The 22,680-nt window shown below is 41.3% G+C and overlaps 2 protein-coding genes across 3 annotated transcripts in view; both read left to right on the forward strand.

Moving 5' to 3' along the window:
* The first annotated feature begins 4,069 nt into the window (after window positions 1-4,069).
* LOC311231865 (transcription factor SOX-10-like) lies at window positions 4,070-8,141 on the forward strand. The gene is made up of 4 exons (XM_084318490.1): window positions 4,070-4,198; window positions 4,645-5,318; window positions 5,538-5,806; window positions 5,989-8,141. Exons 2-4 carry the CDS (start codon window positions 4,873-4,875, stop codon window positions 6,765-6,767), a joined length of 1,494 nt encoding a protein of 497 aa, XP_084174616.1. The 5' UTR covers window positions 4,070-4,198; window positions 4,645-4,872; the 3' UTR covers window positions 6,768-8,141.
* Window positions 8,142-12,587: 4,446 nt separating this feature from the next.
* rnaseh2a (ribonuclease H2, subunit A) overlaps window positions 12,588-22,680 on the forward strand; it is a 43,690-nt gene continuing 33,597 nt past the window's right edge. Inside the window, exons 1-4 of one of the 2 annotated variants that reach the window (XM_084318633.1) lie at window positions 12,588-12,659; window positions 13,224-13,378; window positions 19,940-20,011; window positions 20,558-20,684. In XM_084318633.1, the coding sequence (XP_084174759.1) occupies window positions 13,252-13,378; window positions 19,940-20,011; window positions 20,558-20,684 (326 nt within the window). In that variant the 5' untranslated portion in view covers window positions 12,588-12,659; window positions 13,224-13,251. Of the gene's footprint in view, window positions 12,762-13,223; window positions 13,379-19,939; window positions 20,012-20,557; window positions 20,685-22,680 lie in introns of both variants that reach the window. The other variant, XM_084318634.1, reaches the window with a different exon arrangement.

Consider the following 22,680-nt stretch of genomic DNA (forward strand, 5'->3'; position numbering starts at 1 on the left):
TGTCATGTATTTAAATATTGTGGTCACAGGAATTTTCTGACCATAATAGCCTATGGGTCAACCCGAGAGCATAGGCCTATAGCATTATGTTACAATTTAGTCCATGTTCCACCCCACACCCAACCTCCTCCAATGTACAGTTTCTTCCCCCTCAAATACTCTTTTTAAACTCTTTAAACAGTACTGTATATATATCTGTAGATCTGGTATGCCAATGTCTAGATTTAACAGTACTGTCTATCTGTATGTCATGTATGTCATGTTATGATGAATTGAAAATGGGGGACCCTGATGTAAACAAGACGAAAGTCTTTCTCTGGTCTGCATCCCCTTAACAATTGTGTGTATTGAGCTGTACTGTACTGTACCCATTCTGCAATCTGTTAATACAATTTTCAATCAATCAATCAATTCGAAGCATTCACGCCATATTCACACCTCTTTCAGACTCAGTTAAAGGGGCACTTCACAAAAAAAGTTGATTTATTTTGCACATAATCTACCCCACATAACCCCAAACTCTAAGCAGTTTTACAAATGCATTTAGTTTGACAGTTATCAAAAGTTAATGAGTATATAGGTCCAACAGTCCTCAGATGACATCACTGGAGGACATATCTAAACTCATTAACTCTCAGTAACTGTCAACCAGTGTCTGTGTACAAAACTGTTCAGAGTTTGGGGATATGTGTGAGATTACATGTGCAAAATAAATCGGCATTGTTTTTTTAGTTTTTAAGTGCCCCTTTAAGTTAAAGCTATAGGGTTTGTGGACCATGTCATGCCTCCTCTAATGGCTTTTAAAGTCATGGTTTGATTATCATGTAGGCCTTATCACGTTTTATTTGCTATCGGCCTATCTTCTGGTAACTGCAAGTTATCTCATAGCCTAAATGGGAGTAACATTGTTTATTTATTTGTGGTAAAAAGTGAAAATAGTAATCTATAGAATAAAAATTGCTTAGTTATACACTAAACTGTTAGCCTATAATCCACTCAGCTCAGTAACAATTGCAATGTGGAGGACGTTCTAAAAAATCCATCCATTTATAAATTCTCCGATTAGGATTTTACAAATGATGTTGATTTAATTATTTCTCGGCCCACCAATAATAATGCTAACTTTTCTTAATGTCAAAATCGAGTAAGAAAAAAGCTAGAATAAAGACAGATAATGTGTAGACATGATAAAGGAATAGCTATCCCATAGGCCTGTATACTTCTTAATTGTTAAGACGCTTTTACCCCCTTTTCTTAGTTTTCTTTCCCTTTTATTTTATTCGTTATTGAAGTATACACTATACACTAACATGGAACGTTACTATATATGTAAATTCGATACAGCTTGGAAAAACGGACATTGAATGTCACATTCGGACAAAAACAATGTAGGCTGTAGTGTACACCGATTTTCCCTCCCCGGTAAGCCATATAGTTTACGTGCACTTTTCATATTTCGAACATTAATTCATGGAATAATCCAAAAAACAAGAAAGCTCACGTAATAACACGTTGCGACACGTAAGTAATTCGACAAATATAGAGCAAGATATTAGTTATTAGTCATTTATAATTCCAGCTGAAAACGTGGACGTCTCCGTATGTTTTTTATAAATAACTGACCAAAATATTCATTTGGTCAGTATCCTATAGCTAATCGGCTATACGTGATTTGATGAGAAATTAAGGCTGAAAAAAATATTGCTCCTTTACTGTGAGTCTGTAGAAAATGTGATGCTGTCTATAAATATTGTTAAATTGGTTGCTATGTATTCACAACTCTCCATTATGTCCTATTGTAGCCCATACAATAAATTCTGAGAAATATGTAATGCATCTAAATAATGTAGTTGTCTTTTCAATCTCAACATTTTAATGTTATATACTTGCATCTCATGCCTTCTAGCTCAAGTGATCTTCTTTCAAATGTTTTCCACAAAATGTTTTTTTTCGTTTGCATTTAACAACAATTTAAAATACATCTATGTTAGCTTAAATACTTGTTCAGTTTACACATAATTGATTGAGGATGCATTTCCACTATATTCAAAACAGCAATTTGCTCTCACTGAGCAGAAGAGATTCCCTGGAGGCCAGTTTCTCATATCAACAACAGACGAGCACTCCATTAAAGTGGTAAAGCACTCCATTAAAGTGGTAAACTGCTGTCCATTACAGTGGTAAACTGCTGTCCATTACAGTGGTAAACTGCTGTCCGCATGAAACCACAACTCAATGTACGTTCCATAATTTTGCCCATACAAAACCTGCAAAACATTACACACATTTTAACACTCTCTCTATTTCCCTCCATACCTGTACTCAGTGCACAAACAGACAAAACACTCACATCAAGGCCACCACAAGGCCTTATAGGATCCAAGTTGGTTAGTCGGGGTGCACATTATGTCCCCCCCTCCCCATCACCAAAACCAGACCCTCACACACCTTGCGTACTACCAAAGACCAAAATCCAGGCATTGGGAGGGGGTATTCAGAAATGTTTTAAAGCGGATGGAAAAATAGAAAGAGATAGATCCATGTGTGTCCCGTCCCGTCCAGAGTATTTTCTATGTGTGTGCACTAGTGTGTCTGTGCTCTAACATAAGGAGAGAAAGACACACATCTCTCTCTGTTATCAATTTTTTCCAAGTTTGCAGCACAAAACTGCTTTTTGTTCCCCCATTTTTTTCTCCATTTACGAGGGTTAATGGAGAGAGAGTTGGGCGTTTGATCACATGGTTACTATTCACCTGAGATGGAAACAAAGAGTGCAAAGAAAGAGAGGAGAGAGAGGCAGAAAACTGAGACAGAGATTCAACATGAGAGGCAAAGGGGATACACAGGGGCTATTGTTGTATTGTGTGTGTGTGCGTGTGTGTGTGTGTGTGTGTGTGTGTGTGTGTGTGTGTGTGTGTGTGCGTGTGTGTGCGTGTGCGTGCGTGCGTGCGTGTGTGTGTGTATTTGTGTGTGTGTGGTGTGTGTGATGCTAAAAAGCATCTCCCTTCATTCCTTAACAAATGTGTGTACAAATTGACTGTAAAGTGTGCCATATAGTGAAAACCCTGACATTTTCAGTCTTACTGTATCAACAACATGGCACAAATCTTTAAGTATTTTCTACATGAAGCATTTCGGCATTGTATTTTTGAGTGAGGAGATTGTTAGTTCAAGGCTGTGCTGCATGTGTAAAAAGTGGACATGGTAAATGTTGAATTCAGCATAACTCTTTATATTAAACTATAATCGCAGTTTTCAATAAATATTTGAATTCTGATATAAAAAAAAGCATACCAGCACCACGTGTACCAAGCAGAGTTATTAATTGTATTAAAGGTCTTCATTTGAAATAGTTAGTGGAGAACTTCAAAGTGAGAAAGTGTTAAGAACTGTCCTTTGATCTCAGTTATAAAAAAAATTAAGAATCCTAATGTCTATTTATAGAAATTTGTTTTGGCATTTGTTTTCCATTATTATATAGGATTAATTGAAGTCCCTACTTGGCTATGATACAGGATAACAATTTTCCTAAATAATATAAATATAATCCTGAAAATCTGAGAGAAACGAACTATACTTTTGTTTATGTAACAAAAATAGCATAGTGGACAAACTATTAAACATGAATCAACATGTCATCACCAGCTATACTACACCAAAACTATACCTTCACATCCTGCTATTTTAGAAATGTCGCATAATTTGACCACAAATAACTCTTCTCATAATTGTTTATTTATTTTATACATGTCAACACGTTCAACAAAGCTGGCCTTATTTTGGTTCTAAATGGGTGCACTGTAAAGTCACTTAAACCACTCCGATGTAAAATCTCACCTCTTTTCATTGGAAATATTCATGGTGACGGACGGGCAGGCATTAACAGTATTCCTCTTGGCCAGTCAGAAACGAGGAGAATATTGGACGGCCAATGCAAGTTCAGCTGTGCGCAAGAGGGGTGGCACCGTGACTGTGTGTTGGAATGCTGCCTCTTTGGGAATGTTTTCCACTTTCAATCACTTTTTTTTTCTCGTTCCCTCTCACAACGGCGCTCTTTAAGCTCCGGTGTGCGACACAGAGCAGCCATTCATCGCAGGGCGAAGCGAACGAGGGGGCAGGGGACGAGGAGCCAGCGTCACAGCGTTCTACAGTGGGCCACACGGACTCCTGCATGTTAAACCACTGGAAATCTAAATAGGTAAGTTATGTATTTTGTATTTATTTTAATTTAATTTTACATTTAAAAACGAAATACGACGTATAAACAATTGGCGATTACTCTGCTTATAGGCCTCAACTAACTTGACATTCTTAGACCAAACGTATAGCCTATAGGCTAATTCTTTCGTTTTAATAGGATTTGTTGTATCAATAAGCAGAGCCTTTCCTTGGCGGGTAAAATATACTTTTTTAGATTTGCTCTATAAGCCAAGATATATGTGTCATACAAATTCACATTTTAAACAGAAAATGTTCGAGAATGGCCACCTGCCCGCACGCAACAGACCTTATAGGCCTAAACTAGGACCTAGCACTTATTTTTATTAATTTTTTATAATCGAATGACAATTATAATTAATCTTGTTCATTAAATGTTTCTCTATAATCGAATGATGTAAGTCCTAAACTTTACCCCGATTTCAGGTGAGACGAAACCACCAGTGAAAGGATCCTTGTGGTGAAACGGATTGCCAAATTACACGGGCCAACGGTGGAAAGGCTTTTGGAACATTTTTACGCACAAGTATGGGTTTGTCTTGGAATAATTTACAGTGAAGGAGATCGCAATAAACTCGAAGCATACTGCTCAACCATAACTTGTTATTATCATCCAACAACTTTTGATTTTTTTTTAATATTGACTGAATAAGAATGTCTGGCGAGGAGCACAGCATGTCCGAGGCAGAGTTGAGTCCAGGGGGCTCAGATGACGGTCACTCGCTTTCACCGACGCACTCCGGTGCGACAGGTGGCCGAGATTCGCCTCTCATCGGCCCGTCGCAGCAGTTGACAACACTATGTGGCGCGGAGGGAGGCGGAGAAGATGACGGGACTAGAATTGTAGCCAAATCAGAAGAGGACGACGACCGTTTCCCCATTGGCATCCGCGAGGCAGTTAGTCAGGTGCTTGACGGATATGACTGGACGCTCGTGCCCATGCCGGTACGTGTCAACAACGGGAGCAAGAGCAAGCCGCACGTCAAGAGGCCCATGAATGCCTTCATGGTGTGGGCGCAGGCCGCGCGCCGGAAACTGGCGGATCAGTACCCCCACCTGCATAATGCGGAACTCAGCAAAACACTCGGCAAACTGTGGAGGTAGGCTATGTATGGGGGATTGTATCCCTTAAAAATACTTAGGCCTAAAACTCGTAAAGTTGTTGTGAAGTGTGTGCGTAATGACGCTTTTACGCATGATGGATATGTACAGAAAATACGCATTTTATGCATATTCTGATAAAAATCCTTCCACACCAATATAGCTGGAATGAATAGCCTTAAAGCCCATAATTCATTTAATATTTTTTCTGTCCCTAGGCTGCTGAACGAGAGCGACAAGAGACCATTCATCGAGGAGGCGGAGCGGCTCAGGAAGCAGCACAAGAAGGACTACCCTGAGTATAAGTACCAGCCCCGGAGACGCAAGAATGGCAAACTAGGGGCTTCAGGTGATCCTGAAAACCCGGGCGAAGGGGAGGCCAGCCACTCCCAGTCCCACTACAAGACCCTCCACCTGGAACACAATGGAGGGGCTGGGTCCCCCCTGGGTGACCTCCACCACCACCACCACCATCACCACCCTGCTGGTAGGTAGCCCAGGGGTACCCCTTTGGTCCTTCATATTGTTTCTGACTGCAGTCCTCAGTACTGAATCAGCCATGTTATTAATAATGATTCATGATTATTCAAACAATGTAAATTTCCAGGAGCTGCTGTCTTTTATGCAATGCCTCACTTGACCGGCTGTCCCTCTTTTCTCTCCCTATAGGTCAGGGTCACAGCCCACCTACACCCCCCACCACCCCAAAGACAGAGCTCCAGTCTGGGAAGCTGGCGGAGGCCAAGAGGGAGGGAGGCGGAGGAGGAGGTGGGGGATCAGGAGGCTCCAGAGGGGCCCTGGGGGTAGGAGCTGAGGGGGGGTCCGGTGGCCCCTCATCATCGAGTGCTAAACCCCACATAGATTTTGGGACCATGGACATTGGAGAGATCAGCCACGAGGTGATGTCCAACATCGAGCCCTTTGATGTGAACGAGTTTGATCAGTACCTTCCGCCAAACGGGCACCCCCAGAGTGGTACTGGTGCTTCTGTTGGGTCCTCCGCCACATCGTATGCCTACGCCCTGGCTGCTGCCAGTGGGCACTCTGCCTGGCTCTCCAAACAGCAGCAGCAGCAGGCTTCACCTTCCTCCTCAGACCCCACCAAGGCCCAGATCAAAAGCGAGTCGGTATCTGGGAGCCACTATGAGACCTCCTCCTCCCCCTCCTCTGGTACCCATGTGACCTACACGCCGCTCAGCCTCCCTCACTACGGCTCTGCCTTCCCCTCTCTGGCCTCCAGGGCTCAGTTTGAGTATGGAGAACACCAGGCCCCTGGGGCCTACTACACCCACTCCAGCCAGGCCCCAGGGCTGTACTCAGCCTTCTCCTACATGGGCCCCACACAGAGGCCCCTGTATACCACCATAGGAGACCCGTCCAGTGTGGCTCCCTCTCACAGCCCCACACACTGGGAGCAGCCTGTCTACACCACACTCACAAGACCCTGAGGGAGCCACGCAGAGGAGAGAGAAATATGGGAAGCGTGTGAATGTGTGTGCAGCGTGTGTGTTTTTGTGTGAGTGTGTATGTGTATGTGATGTATTTCTATGTGTGTGTGTCTGTGCGCGCGCGTGTGTGCTGGTGCCATAATAATGTTCAATTGGACATTTGTACATGTTTAGCCAATGTAATGCAAGATGTGTCGATGGGCCTTTCTAAATAGTATACTGAAAATATTCACAAACAATACAAACTGAGAATCAATGGTTTATAGCCAATCAAAATAAATAAACCCTCACAAACATGTGCCATTTTAAGTGTATACGTGGGGATGTACAGCAAGTGTGTATATGAGAGGCAGGTATGAGAGATTTTGCATGTTGAAACTGAACAGATGTTGGCTTGATAATGGACTATGATATGACCCAGTAGTGGGGGGAATTCTTTTTTAGACTAAAATAATCAGATTATATTAACCAAACTAAAGGAAATGTTTTTGACGTCATAGTGTTATTTTATATGAGTAGCAAGTTTATTATTGTTGTTGACATTTTAGGGTGTAACTGTTTTGTGACTGATTTGATATTACACTCAAGCATCTGCACCACTGCTTTTGGGGGATAAGTGTTCTAGCTCAAAATTTGTTCAGTGAGTCTGTTGGAATGGCCAGATAAGGATAGTTGTAACTCAGCTTACTTCTTTATCTTTAGATAATTTAGTCTGCATCTCTTTATGGGGAAAAAAAGGAAAAAGAGAGGGAAAGACAACTCTTAAAGAGACATTTCAGCTTGTATACATATCGCTCAGTTTGGAAATATATTACCTCGACTCTATTCATATTGTGCCAATAGTAATAGAGAAATAGTATCCTCAGTACCTGATCGGATAACGTTGATGGTATTAAAGATTTCCTTCAGTTTAGTCACTGGACTTTTTTTTATTTATGCTTTTGTCTGTATACCTCTTTTGTTGCATTACATTTATTTTGTCCAATTAGTGAGGTAAAATCGTATTTGTACAAACAAAGTCTCAACCAAATCTTTTGAGATAATTGACCAGCTTTAGGTCCTTCTTAGGGATTAGAATCACATGTATTAACAGTTGTGAACCAACATGTAGGCCAAAAGCGTGTTTTCCTCTGCAGCTTTTCCCACATTGTTTTAAAAAAAATCCCCTTTTCTCTTCAGCAATGTGAATAATGGTCATTACCACATGCTTTATCTACATTATATGATGCATACTGTATCACGTCATACTGACTCTCTTGCCTTGTAGTTATTCTTACGTTAGTATAATAATGCATTGTGTGTGTGTCATATCTTTTGCTCTTTTCAGTTTTGTATAATTCTGGATAGTTTTGTAAAGTGTGTTTGCTATACATTGGCTGAGTATTTTTTGCTTCCTTACAAGAAAAAGCGATGTTGAAATATTATTGATGTTGTCATCTATTAAATCATTTTATTTATAAAAAGAAAAAAAACACTGTAAAATCAGTAATTATTTCATAGTAGTCCACAATATTATCACTATAGGTGATATAATAAGCGAATAAAGGCGGCATGAAATCTAAAAACAAATACTGCTGACATGTGAACTGTAATAACTATGATCAATGTCCCACCTAAGCTAAGCTGTTTAGTTTGTGTTTGTGTGTTTGGTAGGCTAAAATTGACTACTAATTCCCTGCATTTAATCAGCTGGGGCTGCATGTTACAGAACCAGACAAAGAGAGCCATTCAGTATGAGAGAGAGAGAGAGAGAGAGAGAGAGAGAGAGAGAGAGAGAGAGAGAGAGAGAGAGAGAGAGAGAGAGAGAGAGAGAGAGAGAGAGAGAGAGAGAGAGAGAGAGAGAGAGAGAGAGAGAGAGAGAGGGAGCATGGGGTAAAAGGTAAAATGACCAGAGGCAGGCCAATTGCAGTAACTAGTAAACATTTAGACTTTTATACATGACCCTCCTTCTCTTTATTTTCTCCACCTCAGTAACTACAGTAGTAAACACTTGGACTTTTATAAGTGAAACTCATTCTCTCTCTTCTCTCCACCTCAGTAACTAGTAAACACTTGGACTTGTATAAGTGAAACTCATTCTCTCTCTTTTCTTCTCCACCTCAGTAACTAGTAAACACTTGGACTTTTGTACGTGACCCTCCTCTCTCTTCTCTTCTCCTCTCCACCTGAGGCATCCTCAGTCTGTTACTGTTACTGTACAGCTAATGAGAGCTGTCGTGGGGTTAACTGTCGGGACAAATTCACGAAAGGGGCATCTGAAATAGAGAGGCCACTTCCTAAGAATGGGAGTCGCTGGATATCTCATCTCAAAGAAAATGCTTTTGGAAATGTGAGTTCACACTTCACAGGCAGAGGGGGAAAGGACATTGCTCTAGTAGTCTACGAATGGGAAGAAGGAATTCACCAAAGAATCCGCAATTTCATAGTTGCTGGCTGCTATGAAGGAATGAAAAGGGTTGGAATCATGCCGGAAGTGTTGCATGGTCTATAGACCACTGCACTTCCGCGTTACATTGAGCTCATGGGAGAGAGAGCGGGTGGAGAAAATGAATGAATGTTGATGAGAGCCTTGACGTAAGTGGTTGTAGCTACGGCTGTGGGGGTGCTGGAGACATGATCCAATATAGTTTTTTATACGCCTGAGTCTCCTGAACACAGGGGACCAACCCCAAGGCTATCTGCACTTTCTCGGCTGAGCTATAGTCACTTTTCCACACCTACTCCTCAACTCCGCATGCGCAGATTGCCCACGGAGTCTCTCTGGATTGTCCAGAGATCTAAGTTTATCAATCTGTGCATGCAGAGTTGGGGACTAGGTGCGAAAAAGTTACTATAGCTTGGCAGAGAAAGTGCAGATCGACTTGGGATTGGTCTCTCCGTGTTCAGGAGACTCAGGCGTATAAAAGTCTATTGGATCATGTATCCATCACCCCCACAGCCGTAGCTGAAAACCACTTAATGTCAAGGCTCTCATCCACATTCATTCATTTTCTCCCCCCATTCTCTCTCTCCCATGAGCTCAATGTAACGCGGAAGTGCAGTGGTCTATAGACCACGCAACACTTCCGGTATTCTGAAATCATGGGAGAGAGAGCGGGGGGAGAAAATTAATATTACCCATCAGCACTGGCGGACTGGCGATCGCCCCCCCTGGTTGAAAAACGCACGCTAAAGTGCTCTTTTGAGTGGCGAAAAATGAGAGGGTGTGCCCTATTGGTGCTCTTCCAATGGTCTAATCTTGACCGTGTGCCCCACAGTTAAATAATGTCATGCAAAAGTGCCATTTTGAGTGGAAAATTTTTGAGGATGTGCCCTATTGGTGCCCCTCTAATGGTTAAATGTGACCATGTGCTCCCACAGTTGAAAACATCACACTAAAATGCCCGTTTGAGTGGCAAAAATTAGAGGACGTGCCCATTGGTGCCCTTCCAATGGTCTAAACTTGACCATGTGCCCCCACAGTTGAAAAACATCACGCAAAAGTACCCTTTTGAGTGAAAAAACTAGAGAATGTGCCCCTCCAATGGTCTAAATTTGACCATGTGCCCCCACAGTTGAAAACATCGCGCTAAATCTAAAGTGCCCTTTTGAGTGGAAAAACTAGAGGACGTGGTCATTGTGTTATAGTTTGTAAACAACCCCAACAGCACGGCACAGACAGGTAGTTCAGAGTTAGCCAAAAACCAGGGCGTATTTATTTCCAAAAACAGAGAAGAGCAAAAACAACAAAAAGCACAAGGGGAGAATGTCCTTGGGCAGAGTAGGCTCTGCGGCTCTGCAGCACGGCTCAGAGCAGAGACGGCACTGTGGCGTTGCGCCTCTGACTCTGCGGCTCTGCAGCTACTTGGACATCCACTCGGGGAGGAACAGAGAGAGAGAGAGAATGTCAACAAACGAGCGTATGGAATACGAGGCAGTCCAGTATTATTTAGCTGAGTCCAGTACTAACACAAGCGACACATCTTAAGTGTTTACCAAAACACACAAAAAACAGAAAGGTCCCGAGTCCAGGAAAATGCGAGGAAAAAACAGAGCATCCAAAAAAGTATGTTTCCAAAAACTCACCAAGGCGCAATTGCGCAAAGCGGTCTACGAGGCACAGATCCAACGGATGGCAGAGAGGAGCAAACAGCTGCGACTTCCAAAGACGTTCTGGAGAACAGACGGGGAACAACACGGGAGGAAACAAGCAGCAGCTAGTGGTAAGCCAAAATGACCGACACAAAACGTTCAGAACCCCAGAGTATATAAGGGCTCCACCGAGCTGATTTGAAACTCACTTCAGGTGCGTGAAGGTAATTGGTACCTGGAAGCGTGCGGTCTTGGACCAATCCTCACACATTGGTGCCCTTCCAATGGTCTAAACTTGACCATGTGCCCTGACGGTTAAATAATGTCACGCAAAAGTGTTAGCTACAACTCTGAGCAGCCCTGTCACTACAATATTCCATCCATTTAAGTTTTTTCAGTTTTAGACACATCCCCTCTTGAATGTTCAGATGCCAGAGGGCTTAATGCAGTCTGAGCTGTAACCCTGCATCCTATGAGGTAGGTAATACATCAAGCTTTCTTTGAAGTTGCAAAGATTGAGTTTGTTTTACCAATTATGCATTACTAAATATGTACACTGCAAGTGCTTTTATTGATGGCAGTATGTTTTAGCCTAGGCTAGCTGTATTACTACTGTAGCTAGCTAACTAAACAGGTATACTTGCTTAGCTGATTCTATGCTATCCTGTGTTCTCAATTTAGAAATAAAGTGTACAGATTTGTTTTTGTATTATTTGCACAAAATATATCCATAGCACTTTAAATGCAGTGTGAATTTCTTTTTAAAGCTAATTTAAGAGTGGTAGTAAACTTAAAAGTGGGTTTAGCTTTGGCCTATATTCTATGATTACAGAATGGAGAGAAATAAATCGGAAGAATATTAAAAAGCAGCTGAAAAATGCTGCGAGAGGCAGCTTCTCTTTGAAAAATTGGGTCCAAAGCAACAATAGTAAGGGAGGAGATAAGGATACAGGTATGTATTTGTAAGTCCTCACTACATAGTTTGGATTATAACTGAGAATCTGGTGCGAACATGGTCAATAATGCTTATTTTGGACAGAAAAATATGTCTTAAACATTTAAATTGACCAACCATAGACCCTTTTTATTCCAATCAAGGCAAGAGGGCTAGTGGTGGGTAGTGCTATATGACATATTATTTTATAATACAATTATAACATTGTAGGCTACAGTACGAATATTATATACAGTACAATTATATTAAAAAAACTAATATTATTTGCTCTACCTTAGATAAAGACAGTACAGACAATGAAGATGGAGATATTCAAGAGAGAAATGATGATATTAGGAAGAGAGATGGTGAAGAAGTGGAGGAAAGAGAAAATGCAGATGATTCTATGGAGAGAAATGGAGACGCGTTGGAGAAAAGCTGCGTGATTACCAAACCTAGCCGCATTTCTCGGAGACGCTCTCTGATTGGCACTGACTGACGCTCTCTGATTGAACACTGACGCGTTTGCCCAATCCGTGACGAGCTGTGTCTTTTCCCATTTCCACGTCAAACAGCCTGCAAACTACCTGGCGTTCTATCGCCATGCTCTAAGACAAACTCTAACCTTAAACAAATTTGAAGGGTGCCTAAGCTTAACCAGTGTAGAAACAGGCGTCGGCCAATCAGAGAGCGTCTCCGAGAAATGCGGCTAGGTTTGGTAATCACGCAGAAAAGCTACACGCATCCCGGAAGTGTTGCTGTGCCAAAAGAAAACTACATATCCCAGCAGGCACTTGTTCTAACGTCATTCCAAGGGCGCCAAATCGGCAAGCAGTAGACTAGACGGCAACATTCTCAAATCGTGAAATCCATTTGAACTAGTTTTGGTGAGTACTGTTGTTTTCATACGGATATCAAATATAGCTAGCTACTCACATGGCAGTTCAAGAGGGTGCTTTAATGCATCGTACATGAAACATTAACTCATGGTATGACGTACCTGACAAGGCTGACATCCCTTATATTTTGTAGCAAAAAGCCTCCAACGTTAAACGGCATTCGCGTTAAGAAGTTAACATTAGCCCTAGCCCCTTTCGTGATTGCTGTATTCAAAGCAATGCATCAGCAGTCACGAAAGGGGCTACATTAGCCCGTTTGCAGAGTGTTCGAGCTAACGTCTAACCTTGTGTGTTGTTGTGTGTGTCAGAGTTTATATGTATGAGTTAAAACATATAAATTATATTATTATGTTTTATATGTTTGTGTCAAAGAGTTATAATATATTTGTGTATGTATATGATGTGTTTTTGTTGGTGAGTGTGAGAGAAAAGTCTGCAGGCTTACTGCTTGCAATGCAATGAAGACCTGTATGATTAGTCTACTATTTGCACGTGATGCTGTGTGTGAAGCATGAATGTCTTCTTGTGCTTATGTTGCCCCAACACCACCAGATTTGGAACAGTGTAGCAACAAGCAACCATGGATCTCAGTGACTTCGAGACAGACAATTCAGTAAGCTGTCGCCTGGCCTCAGAAATCCCAGATGCCTGCAAGAGCGAGGACTGCTGCTTAGGCATCGATGAGGCAGGCAGGGGACCGGTGTTGGGTATGCTTGTTTAATGACTTTAAAACTGTTTCTCCAGATATCTACATTTTCATTTAACTAAAATGGAAGGGGTCTGTATCTGTTCGATTTTCTCGAACTTTATATCCGATCGACTTCACACTTGGTGAGTGTATCGCTGAGGGCCCAAGTGAACAGTAAACACTAGTAGATGTAAAATACATGTTAGCGAGCTGTTATTTAAACATAAATCCTTTTAATTTATCAGGTTAACCCCATATTATTCCATCAATCAATGATCAAACAATTCAAGTAAATAACAAAGAGAAATATCATCAAATACAAGCTATGACATTAACTTTGTTCAACACGTTTTTGTCACAGTCAAGAGGGGCAGAACTATGGTGCAACCAACAATTGTGAGCTGCTAAGAACATATGACAGATGTCGTTTTTTACAAAAACAAATGGCTGCACACAACCTTGCAGAGGCCATTAGGGGTGTAACGGTACACATATCCGTATTCCGTACTGAACTGTTTCAGTACTGGACCTTCGGTTCAGTACACACTGTGTACGGAACGAATGCAACGGTACGTTAACCAAAGTAGCGTGCAGAACTTTTTTTGCATGCAGAATTTAATTAAAAACTCCCAAGTTCGGGGCGCCCTCGTAGCGCACCGCATAGTGCCTCGCACACCTTACGCGGCCGTCCCGGGTTCGCCTCCCACTCCCGGCGATGATTTGTCGCATGTCCTCCCCACATCTTCTCCCGTTCTCCCTCTCCTTCTGAGACGCGTTACTAAGTGACGGCAGCAGCTCGTCACCCCTGACTCAAAGAGACCTACCGCATTACTAGCACTCTGTCATGGGCAGACAAGAATGCCAACCTTGAGCTCTGTGCAACTCTCTCTTGTCTGTCCCTCTTCCCCCCCAGAACAGGCCTGAGCTGTCATGTGAAATGTGTCTGTCCAAACACCTTCTGTGTGAAAGACTAAAACCACTTTACCTGAATTAAAAGGTGTTATACCTACGTACTTTACGTATTTATCCTGTTATAATCATAATGAGAACCAGTCATATCTTTCAGCCACAATAAAGCTAGCTTTCACTGATGCATCAACTTTTCTCTTCCTGGACATGTTGGAATCATTAATGAAGATATTTCTCTATTCGACTTGTTTGTGAAACCGCCATAGTTAAACAGTGACTGATGTACAGTACACTGCGATCTACACGGTGTCACTTCGTGGGTCACATAATCGACATGCATTGTTGGATATGTAGTTCATGGTCAATGCATGCTTTAAAGCAGCATAGACTTATTTGAAGACAATCATACAGATTTTAAGCTCTCGCGGCACAGACTTGTCTTTCTTGCCTGCAACTTAAAGTAATGGCTTTGCTTGTCCAAATGACAATACTGACCAAATTGAGATTTATTTTTCTCTTGTCCATTTATTTTGTTTGCTTTCTAATTTAAAATACAGTTTGAAACCGTCTGTACACAGTAGGCCAGGGGTGGCCAACCTGCGGCTCGCGAGCCGCATGTGGCTCTTCCATCCATAAAAAAAAAAAAAAATATATATATATATATATACCGGTGTGTATATAATATATATATTTTTTTTATGTCACTCATTCCATAAGGACGTAGAATAAACATTTACAGATATTTTTTGTAAATGGTTAATTTGCATGTTCTTGGTATCTGAATCTAGGGACATTATGGATATCAGGGAATGTATTCCCAGTGTCATAAATAGTGTGTCTGTTACTAGGCTTGAGTAAATTGTAATGAACCAAAGGAGAATATCAATTATATAAAAAAAAAAAGATTTTTTTTATTTTTGACTGTGAATAACACCATGCTAAAATTGACCAGACCTGAAAAATTTAAGCAAATGAATAAAGGGAAGATGATTAAACGGAAGGTTTTGTAGATACAGTACTGAATTCTGCCATCTTTTTTATAATGTAAATTCCTCCACCATTTTTCATCATATATTCACAGAAAGGTAGAGAAACTAACTGCGTTCTGTTTTATGGCAAAAACGTTCAGGTTTGTGGAAGATAATCCCAAAAATAAAGTAAATCCAGAAGTCAGATGATTGACGGGTAGGGTAGTTTTTCGAAATTCAAAAGCCCTGAGTCTCTTCCTTCAAAAGACTACACTCACTTTTGGCTGTGCCACTTCCTCCTGTCAATATGCGCCGGTTTCCGACTCAATGCCCTGAGATTTCTATAATCTTATATTTCACTAATAACGGTTACAATCATTGGTAAACAAACGTAATGCTGAAAATATACACTTTTACTGTATATCTCGGGCATAAGAGGTTAACCCTGTGAGGCCCAAATTAAAAAGACAGTAGCAACTTCAGAGGCAAGAGGGTGGGACATATAAACACATTTACTATCAAATAGCATTGTGAGGCTGAACAACGGGACCAATTGACTATACATGTGCTTAACATTTTTTTTAATAAACATTTACAGATTTTTTTTTTTTAAATGGCTAAAAGTGATTTTGTAATTTTGCAACCTTGGGTCTCACAGGGTACTTTTAACCCTGTGAGGCCCAAATAAAAAAGACATTAGCAACTTCAGAGGCCAGAGGGTCAGACCTATAAACACATGAAGGGTGCCGTGACTGAAAAAAAAGGTTGAGAAACGCTGGTATATGGTGTGGCTCTTTGTGGTACCACAGTATTTTTTGTGGCTCTTAATCTCTGACTGGTTGGCCACCCCTGCAGTAGGCTATGTGTGCTAGCAGAGCTAGACTCCAGTCACGAGTCACGGTGCACATGTGCGGTGGTTTGTCCACCAAAAAAGCGCCAAAAGATAGAAAAGCAACTAGCAGAGCCAGAACTGTTCAACTCCCCTGGAGCCACAGCCAGCAGAGAAGCTGGTTTACTTTCGCTTTCAAACCAGCTGCAGCCTGAGAACTGGAGTGTGATTGGATGTAACACTAAAGATGTACATACATCTGTTCTGTAAAAAAATAAATAAAAAAACTTTTATACAAGGCCTGATACAGGCTGAAATAGCTTTATGCCTTGCTGTTACAGATAATATACACATTAGTAGTGTGCGTCATCTAAGAAGACGGTTAGCAAAGGCTCTAGCACCTACGGGAGGCTGCAACTCGAAACTGGCCCCCGTATGTCCAAACCCCTCCATCTCGAAAGTCATGGACATTTTTTATACGAACAGGTCGAAAAGTACCTCGCGGAAAAAAATCGAATCTACGAATTCCAATCTGGCTTCAGAACATCCCACTCCACTGACCCATGCCTTCTCTATTTAAACGACCACATCAAACAAGAGGTGGACGTGGGCAAATACTGCGGCATGGTCATGCTGGACCTACAAAAGGCCTTCGACACTGTCAATCACACCATTCTGATTGACAAGCTAAACGTTTTGATAGTCTTATCAGTGAGCTGGATGCAATCCTACCTGGAGGGGAGAGAACAGATGGTGGAGGTAAATGGTACCCTATCCCCCCCCCCCCCCCCCTCACAGTGAGCTGTGGTGTTCCACAAGGAAGCATACTAGGACCGCTACTGTTCCTAATTTATGCAAATAACATGTCATCAGCTTGTGACTGCAACTTGTTCCTGTTTGCGGACGACTCAGCCCTGCTGGTCTCTGACAAGAACAAGTTACAGGTTGAAAAACCCCTCAGCTCGGAACTAGGCAAAATCTGCATATGGCTCGCTGATAACAAACTATCATTACACATGGGCAAAACAGAGTCCATTCTCTTCGGTTCAAATAACAAACTCAGCAAGACCGACGGCTTCTCAGTTACAGTGGGTGACAATATTGTCACAAGGAAAGATGAAATTACTAGGGCTGTACCGAATGTTTCGAAGCTTTGAACCTTCGATCATAATGTTGACATTCGAATTCTAAATCAACATTTGAATTTTTAATAAAAATTATTATTATTTTTTTAAATTGTGTCTATTCAATCTGTTTAAACCAATGGGGGTTTTCTTCACAGTTGCAGTTAAAGATTAGGCTACACTAATATTATAATATACTATAAGACGTCACCATCACTTTCATACCAACCGTGCCCTTATTGGATTATTTATGTTGACGAAACTGATGAGTTATATTCATTAAAGAAAGTTGATTTAATAAAAGAAAAATACTAATTTAATGAGATTAATCACTTTATTCAAATTGAGGATTCAGTAAAAAAATTATATAAAAATATTTAAAATGTTTAGTAATATTTTTTTTATAGACATTCAAAGCTTCGTTCGAATACTTCAATCGAAGCTTCGAATGTTAAAAAATGACATTCGGTACAGCCCTAGAAATTACCTACCTGGGTTCCATCCTAGAGGCAAATCTGTGACAAAATGGCATCCAATGTAATAAAGAAAGTCAACCAACGAACTCGATTCTTGTACCGGATCTCCTCTCTGGTAAACAATAATACCCTGAAAACTCTGGCAGGAGCACTCATTCAGGGGTACTACGACTATGCTTGCACCTCATGGTACCAAAGCACCTCAAAAGCACTAAAAACAAAATTACAAACATCTCAAAACAAACTGGTCAGACTACTGCTTGACCTTACTCCTAGAACCCACCTCACCCCTGCCCACTTAGACAACCTACGATGGCTTAGAGTAGACGACAGAGTACAGCAACTTGCAATGGGCCTGGTCTACAAGATACACTACACGACCAAGGTACCCATGTACATGTCAAAATACTTCCCAAAGGTCAGTGAATACCAAAACAGTACTGTATTTGCAAATATGGTATGTCATAAATGTATAGATGTAGCAGTACTGTCTATCTGTATGTCATGTATGTCATATATGTACTGATTAATTGAAAATGGGGGACCCTGATGTAAACGAGACGAAAGTCTTTCTCTGGTCTGCATCCCCTTAACAATTGTGTGTATTGAGCTGTACTGTATTGTACCCATTCTGCAATCTGTTAATAAAGTTTTCAATCAATCAATCAACCACGATCACAACACCAGAGGGAGCTCCACAAATCATGTTAAACCCAGATTCGGCTCAAACAAGGGACTAAACACGTTTAGCAATTATGCCACATCAATGTGGAACGCCCTACCCAAAGCTGTAAAGGAATGTGAATCACTACCCACTTTCAAAACCACTCTCAAAGAACACCTACGGGAGGCTCGAAACTGGCCCCTGTAAATGTCCTAACCCAACCCCCTCCCAATGTACAGTAAATGACCAAGTATGGTTTTGTCAATATTCCAATGTACAGTTTTTCTTGTACAGTTGTACAGTGTGTGTCCCCCACCCACCCCTCTTACCCAACCCCTCCCCCCCAACCCCACCCACCCAACCACCTCCAATGTACAGCCCCCCCCCCACCCACTCAACCCCACCCCACCTACCCAACCTCCTCCAATGTACAGTTTCTACGTCAAATGTATATACTCTCTTTTCTGGACTCTTTTTGTATCACAAACAGTACTGTATTTGCAAATCTGGTATGTCATAAATGTATAGATATAGCAGTACTGAGGGCGGCTAGGTGGTGTAGTGGGCAAGGCACTCGCCACCAGTGTGGAGACGCTAGGATTCGCGTGTTCGAATCCAGCTCTCCACATTGTTTTTCAGTTTGGCTGGTCGTCCGCAGTAATACACATTGGCCGTATTACGGGGAGGGAAAACTGAAGGGTGGGGATCGAACGTTGTGAACAAGCGACTCCTACAAGTCGGTTGGTGCGCCTGCGCAGTAGAATCAGGAAGTGTCGGGGGCAGCGTGAGCCTCCCACGCGTTACTCCTCGACACTGAGAGATCGAGCTGCGCAGGTGAAAAGATGCGACTGCTGTTACCTCAAGTACCGGAGGGGACTTGTGCTATGTATGACTTAGTCCACATTGCAGCCGGCTTGTGGGAGGCAAGAAACAGCGTTCGTGACAGGGGAGGGTTGAATTGGATGATACGAAATTGGGATGGGAGAAAATATGGAAAAATGGGAGAAAAAGTGGATCAAAAAAAAGATATAGCAGTACTGTATCTGTATGTCGTGTATGTCATATATGTTATGATTAATTGAAAATGGGGGACCCTGATGTAAACAAGACGAAAGTCTTTCTCTGGTCTGCATCCCCTTAACAATTGTATGTATTGAGCTGTACTGTACTGTACCCATTCTGCAATTCATATCAATCAATCAAAACCCCCTCCAAATGTACAGTTTCCTCCCCCTCGTATGTATATATTTTCTGTTAGGATCTCTGTTTAATAGTACTGTATATTTGCATATCTTGTATGTCACAAATGTAACAGTACTGTGTATACCTGTATCTGTATGTCATGTACCCCCCTGAAATAAATTAATCCGTTATCATGAGAAAACAGACTTTGTTTTCTCGAGATAAATGAATCCGTTATCACGAGAAAACAGACTTTGTTTTCTCGAGATAATAAGTCGTTATCACGAGAAAACTGACTGTTATCTCGAGATCTTGAGAAAATGATCCCGTTATCACGGGAAAACGGAGTAAATAAAATGTATGAATGTATGGCCTCTTAGGGCTTCCGTACATAATCATAATATTCTTGTTGTTCATTCTTTATCCAGGTCCCATGGTCTATGGAATATGTTTCTGTCCGGTTTCCAAAAAGCAGGAGTTGAAGGATTTGAAAGTGGCAGGTAAGCCATATACAAAGTCTGTTGGTGATTTGAGGGGTGGAGGACATAATTAAATATTATATATCAATCAAGAAAAGAGAGGCAGGTTGGAGATATCACCCACTCTGGTGTCGAATAATCTGACCAGATATTATTCACGGAGGCGGACAACAGCCATTAATTAAGGATAGAGTTTACTGACAGAATGACATGTTGCAACATGGAGAGACCAAGGTTACAGCAATGGCCCTATAGCCTAGATCTCTAGCTAACAAAGTATTTATACAGGAGAGTAGAGAGTGGAGCATTGACACATAATATGCATTACAGAGATATCTGGAGTTATTGATATGTACAGAGATATCTGGATAATGACGTAGACAGCTCTGTGTACTCTGAGAGAGAGCGAGATGTCCGGGACTGAAGGCAATGTGTGTGTTGGTACATTTCCCTAACACACTGCATCACAGTTGGTAATGTAGCATGGCTGTATTACACTATAATAAGTAAATTTTCAAACAAATAGGCTAACATTATAATTTTTTTTTTAATGTATTGGCTGACCAGACTCCAAGACGCTGAACGAGGCAGAGCGGGAGCGACTCTTCCAGAAACTGGATGAGGCCAAAAGCTATGTGGGCTGGGCCCTCCAGATCATCGCGCCCAACACCATCTCTACAAGCATGCTACAGAGGTACCAGGGTAGTTCTAGCCCTTTCTCTTACTTAGCAATGGTGTTGTCCATCAGTACAGTCCTTTCTCAGCACAATCCACTGTTCTTCACACTGGATTAGATTAGATTTGTTTTAAATGTATTGTCATTAATACAGCACAAGTACATTACAACGAAACAAGTTCGGCATCTGTACTGGACCTTTTCTTTTCGTGCATGATTTAATTAAAAACTCCCAAGTTCACCCCTTCCCAAAATATTACTTGCGCAAAGGGCCGGATGTTCGTTCAGCCCACGCACAACACAGAGATTACCTGTAATTTAGCATAGCCTCATAGTGTGGTGAACACACACACACGCACACACCCTCTCAGTGGGTGAGGAGGATTGGTGCTAGATTGAGAAGGGGCTGTCTCTCAGAGATCAAATGAATGATAGTTTTGCGGCATATAGAATGGACATTCATACACAACAACACGCCTCCAAACAAGGTGTGATAAACATGAATTGATATCTTTTCCTTGGCATGAAACAGGAAATGGTATTTACCATTAGGGACCTGCATGACTCTTCTTTCTCTATTCAATAATGTTTTACCCTGAGGGATGATTTACAATAAAGTGTTAAAAAAGAAAAGTAGGCTACTTAGTACTTACATTCTTGATGCTAGAACTCCAAAAATAGCGTTAACATAAAAGAAGGTAGGCCAGCTGTAGTTTACATAGCTTGCATAAAACAGTCTTGAGGTTCCACAAGTTAATAAAAATTATTTAATATTAATAAAAGTATTTCCAACCGGGGCTTGCGATTGCAAATCACTGTCTTTGCACGTTATTCGTTCAATGATCTCGTGTGTCTCCTATCCATCATGCAGCGCATTCAGGCCCACGCCCACAATCTAATATTTTATATTGATTTTTTTTAACAACTATTATAAATTTTTTAATATAGAATATTCATTGACAGCCCCACTTAAAGGAAAACTCCAACATTTTGGGAAATTTGCTTATTTAACATCTTCCCTGGAGTTAGACAAGAAGATACATACCTTTTTTGTCTAAATGTGTGCATTTAGCTTAGGGAACAGTCGCTCCGTTAGCGTAGCTTAGCTTCATCACTGGAAGTGGGGGCGTTTTAGAGCCTGACGTTCCCTACAGTGCCCTACAGTCACCAAATACACTCCAAATACAACTCCAAAACGTTCCTGTAAACATGTTGTGACCTGTGTATTTACCACGTTGAGAAATAATTTAATTCGACAATTACGTTTTCTAAGCAGATATACTCGGAACAATTTTTTGCCGAACGACTCCTCTCTGAGCGCAGTCAGTGATTTCTACGTGGAAGCCGTGTTTGTTTACATTCTCATTCATTCAAAGGATCCGAACCGATTGAAGTTTATGGATACCATGACTTAAAATCCTCTTACCTTGACGATTAAAAGCCTCCCCAATTTAGAAAACAGTAATCAAATGGCTGGTATTTATAATATACTACTAACTACTGCACGCTCGGAGCTAACCGGAGCTAACACTAAAGCTAATATAATGACTTCCTTTCTGGGGGGTTTCAAAATAAAAGAGCGACGTCTATAGCAGCGGAATATGTTTATTTTGTACATTATCTAATGTTAACACGAACCTAAACTATCGTTACAACTAACCTAAAGTTAGTTTAGGTTCGTGTTAACGTTAGATAATGTACAAAATAAACGTATTCCGCTGCTATAGACGTCGCTCTTTTATTTTGAAACCCCCCAGAAAGGAATGTGTCACTGTCAGTGGAGTGGGATGTTCTGAAGCCAGATTGGAATGCGTAGATTAGCTTTTTTTTCCGCAAGGTACTTTTCGATCTGTTCGTAGACAATTCTTTCCATAACTTTCGAGATGGAGGTAAGAATATAAACAGGGCGGTAGTTGCCTGGGTCTAATTTGCTGCCTTTTTTGTGCAGGCGGGTCACTCTCGCAAGGAGGGGATACATGCTCGCAATGAAGCAAACTTTATACTTGCATGTGAA

Source organism: Notolepis coatsorum (genome assembly GCF_963971535.1).
Source record: "Notolepis coatsorum genome assembly, chromosome: 7".
In the NCBI taxonomy this organism is placed as follows: Eukaryota; Metazoa; Chordata; class Actinopteri; order Aulopiformes; family Paralepididae; genus Notolepis; species Notolepis coatsorum.

Bases quoted from the DNA above. Each gene is read 5' to 3' on its own strand.
- LOC311231865 (XM_084318490.1), top strand. From the start codon at position 4,873: ATGTCTGGCGAGGAGCACAGCATGTCCGAGGCAGAGTTGAGTCCAGGG. The intron at 5,319-5,537 runs GTAGGCTATGTA...TTCTGTCCCTAG, and splicing joins ACACTCGGCAAACTGTGGAG to GCTGCTGAACGAGAGCGACA. The intron at 5,807-5,988 runs GTAGGTAGCCCA...CTCTCCCTATAG, and splicing joins CCACCATCACCACCCTGCTG to GTCAGGGTCACAGCCCACCT.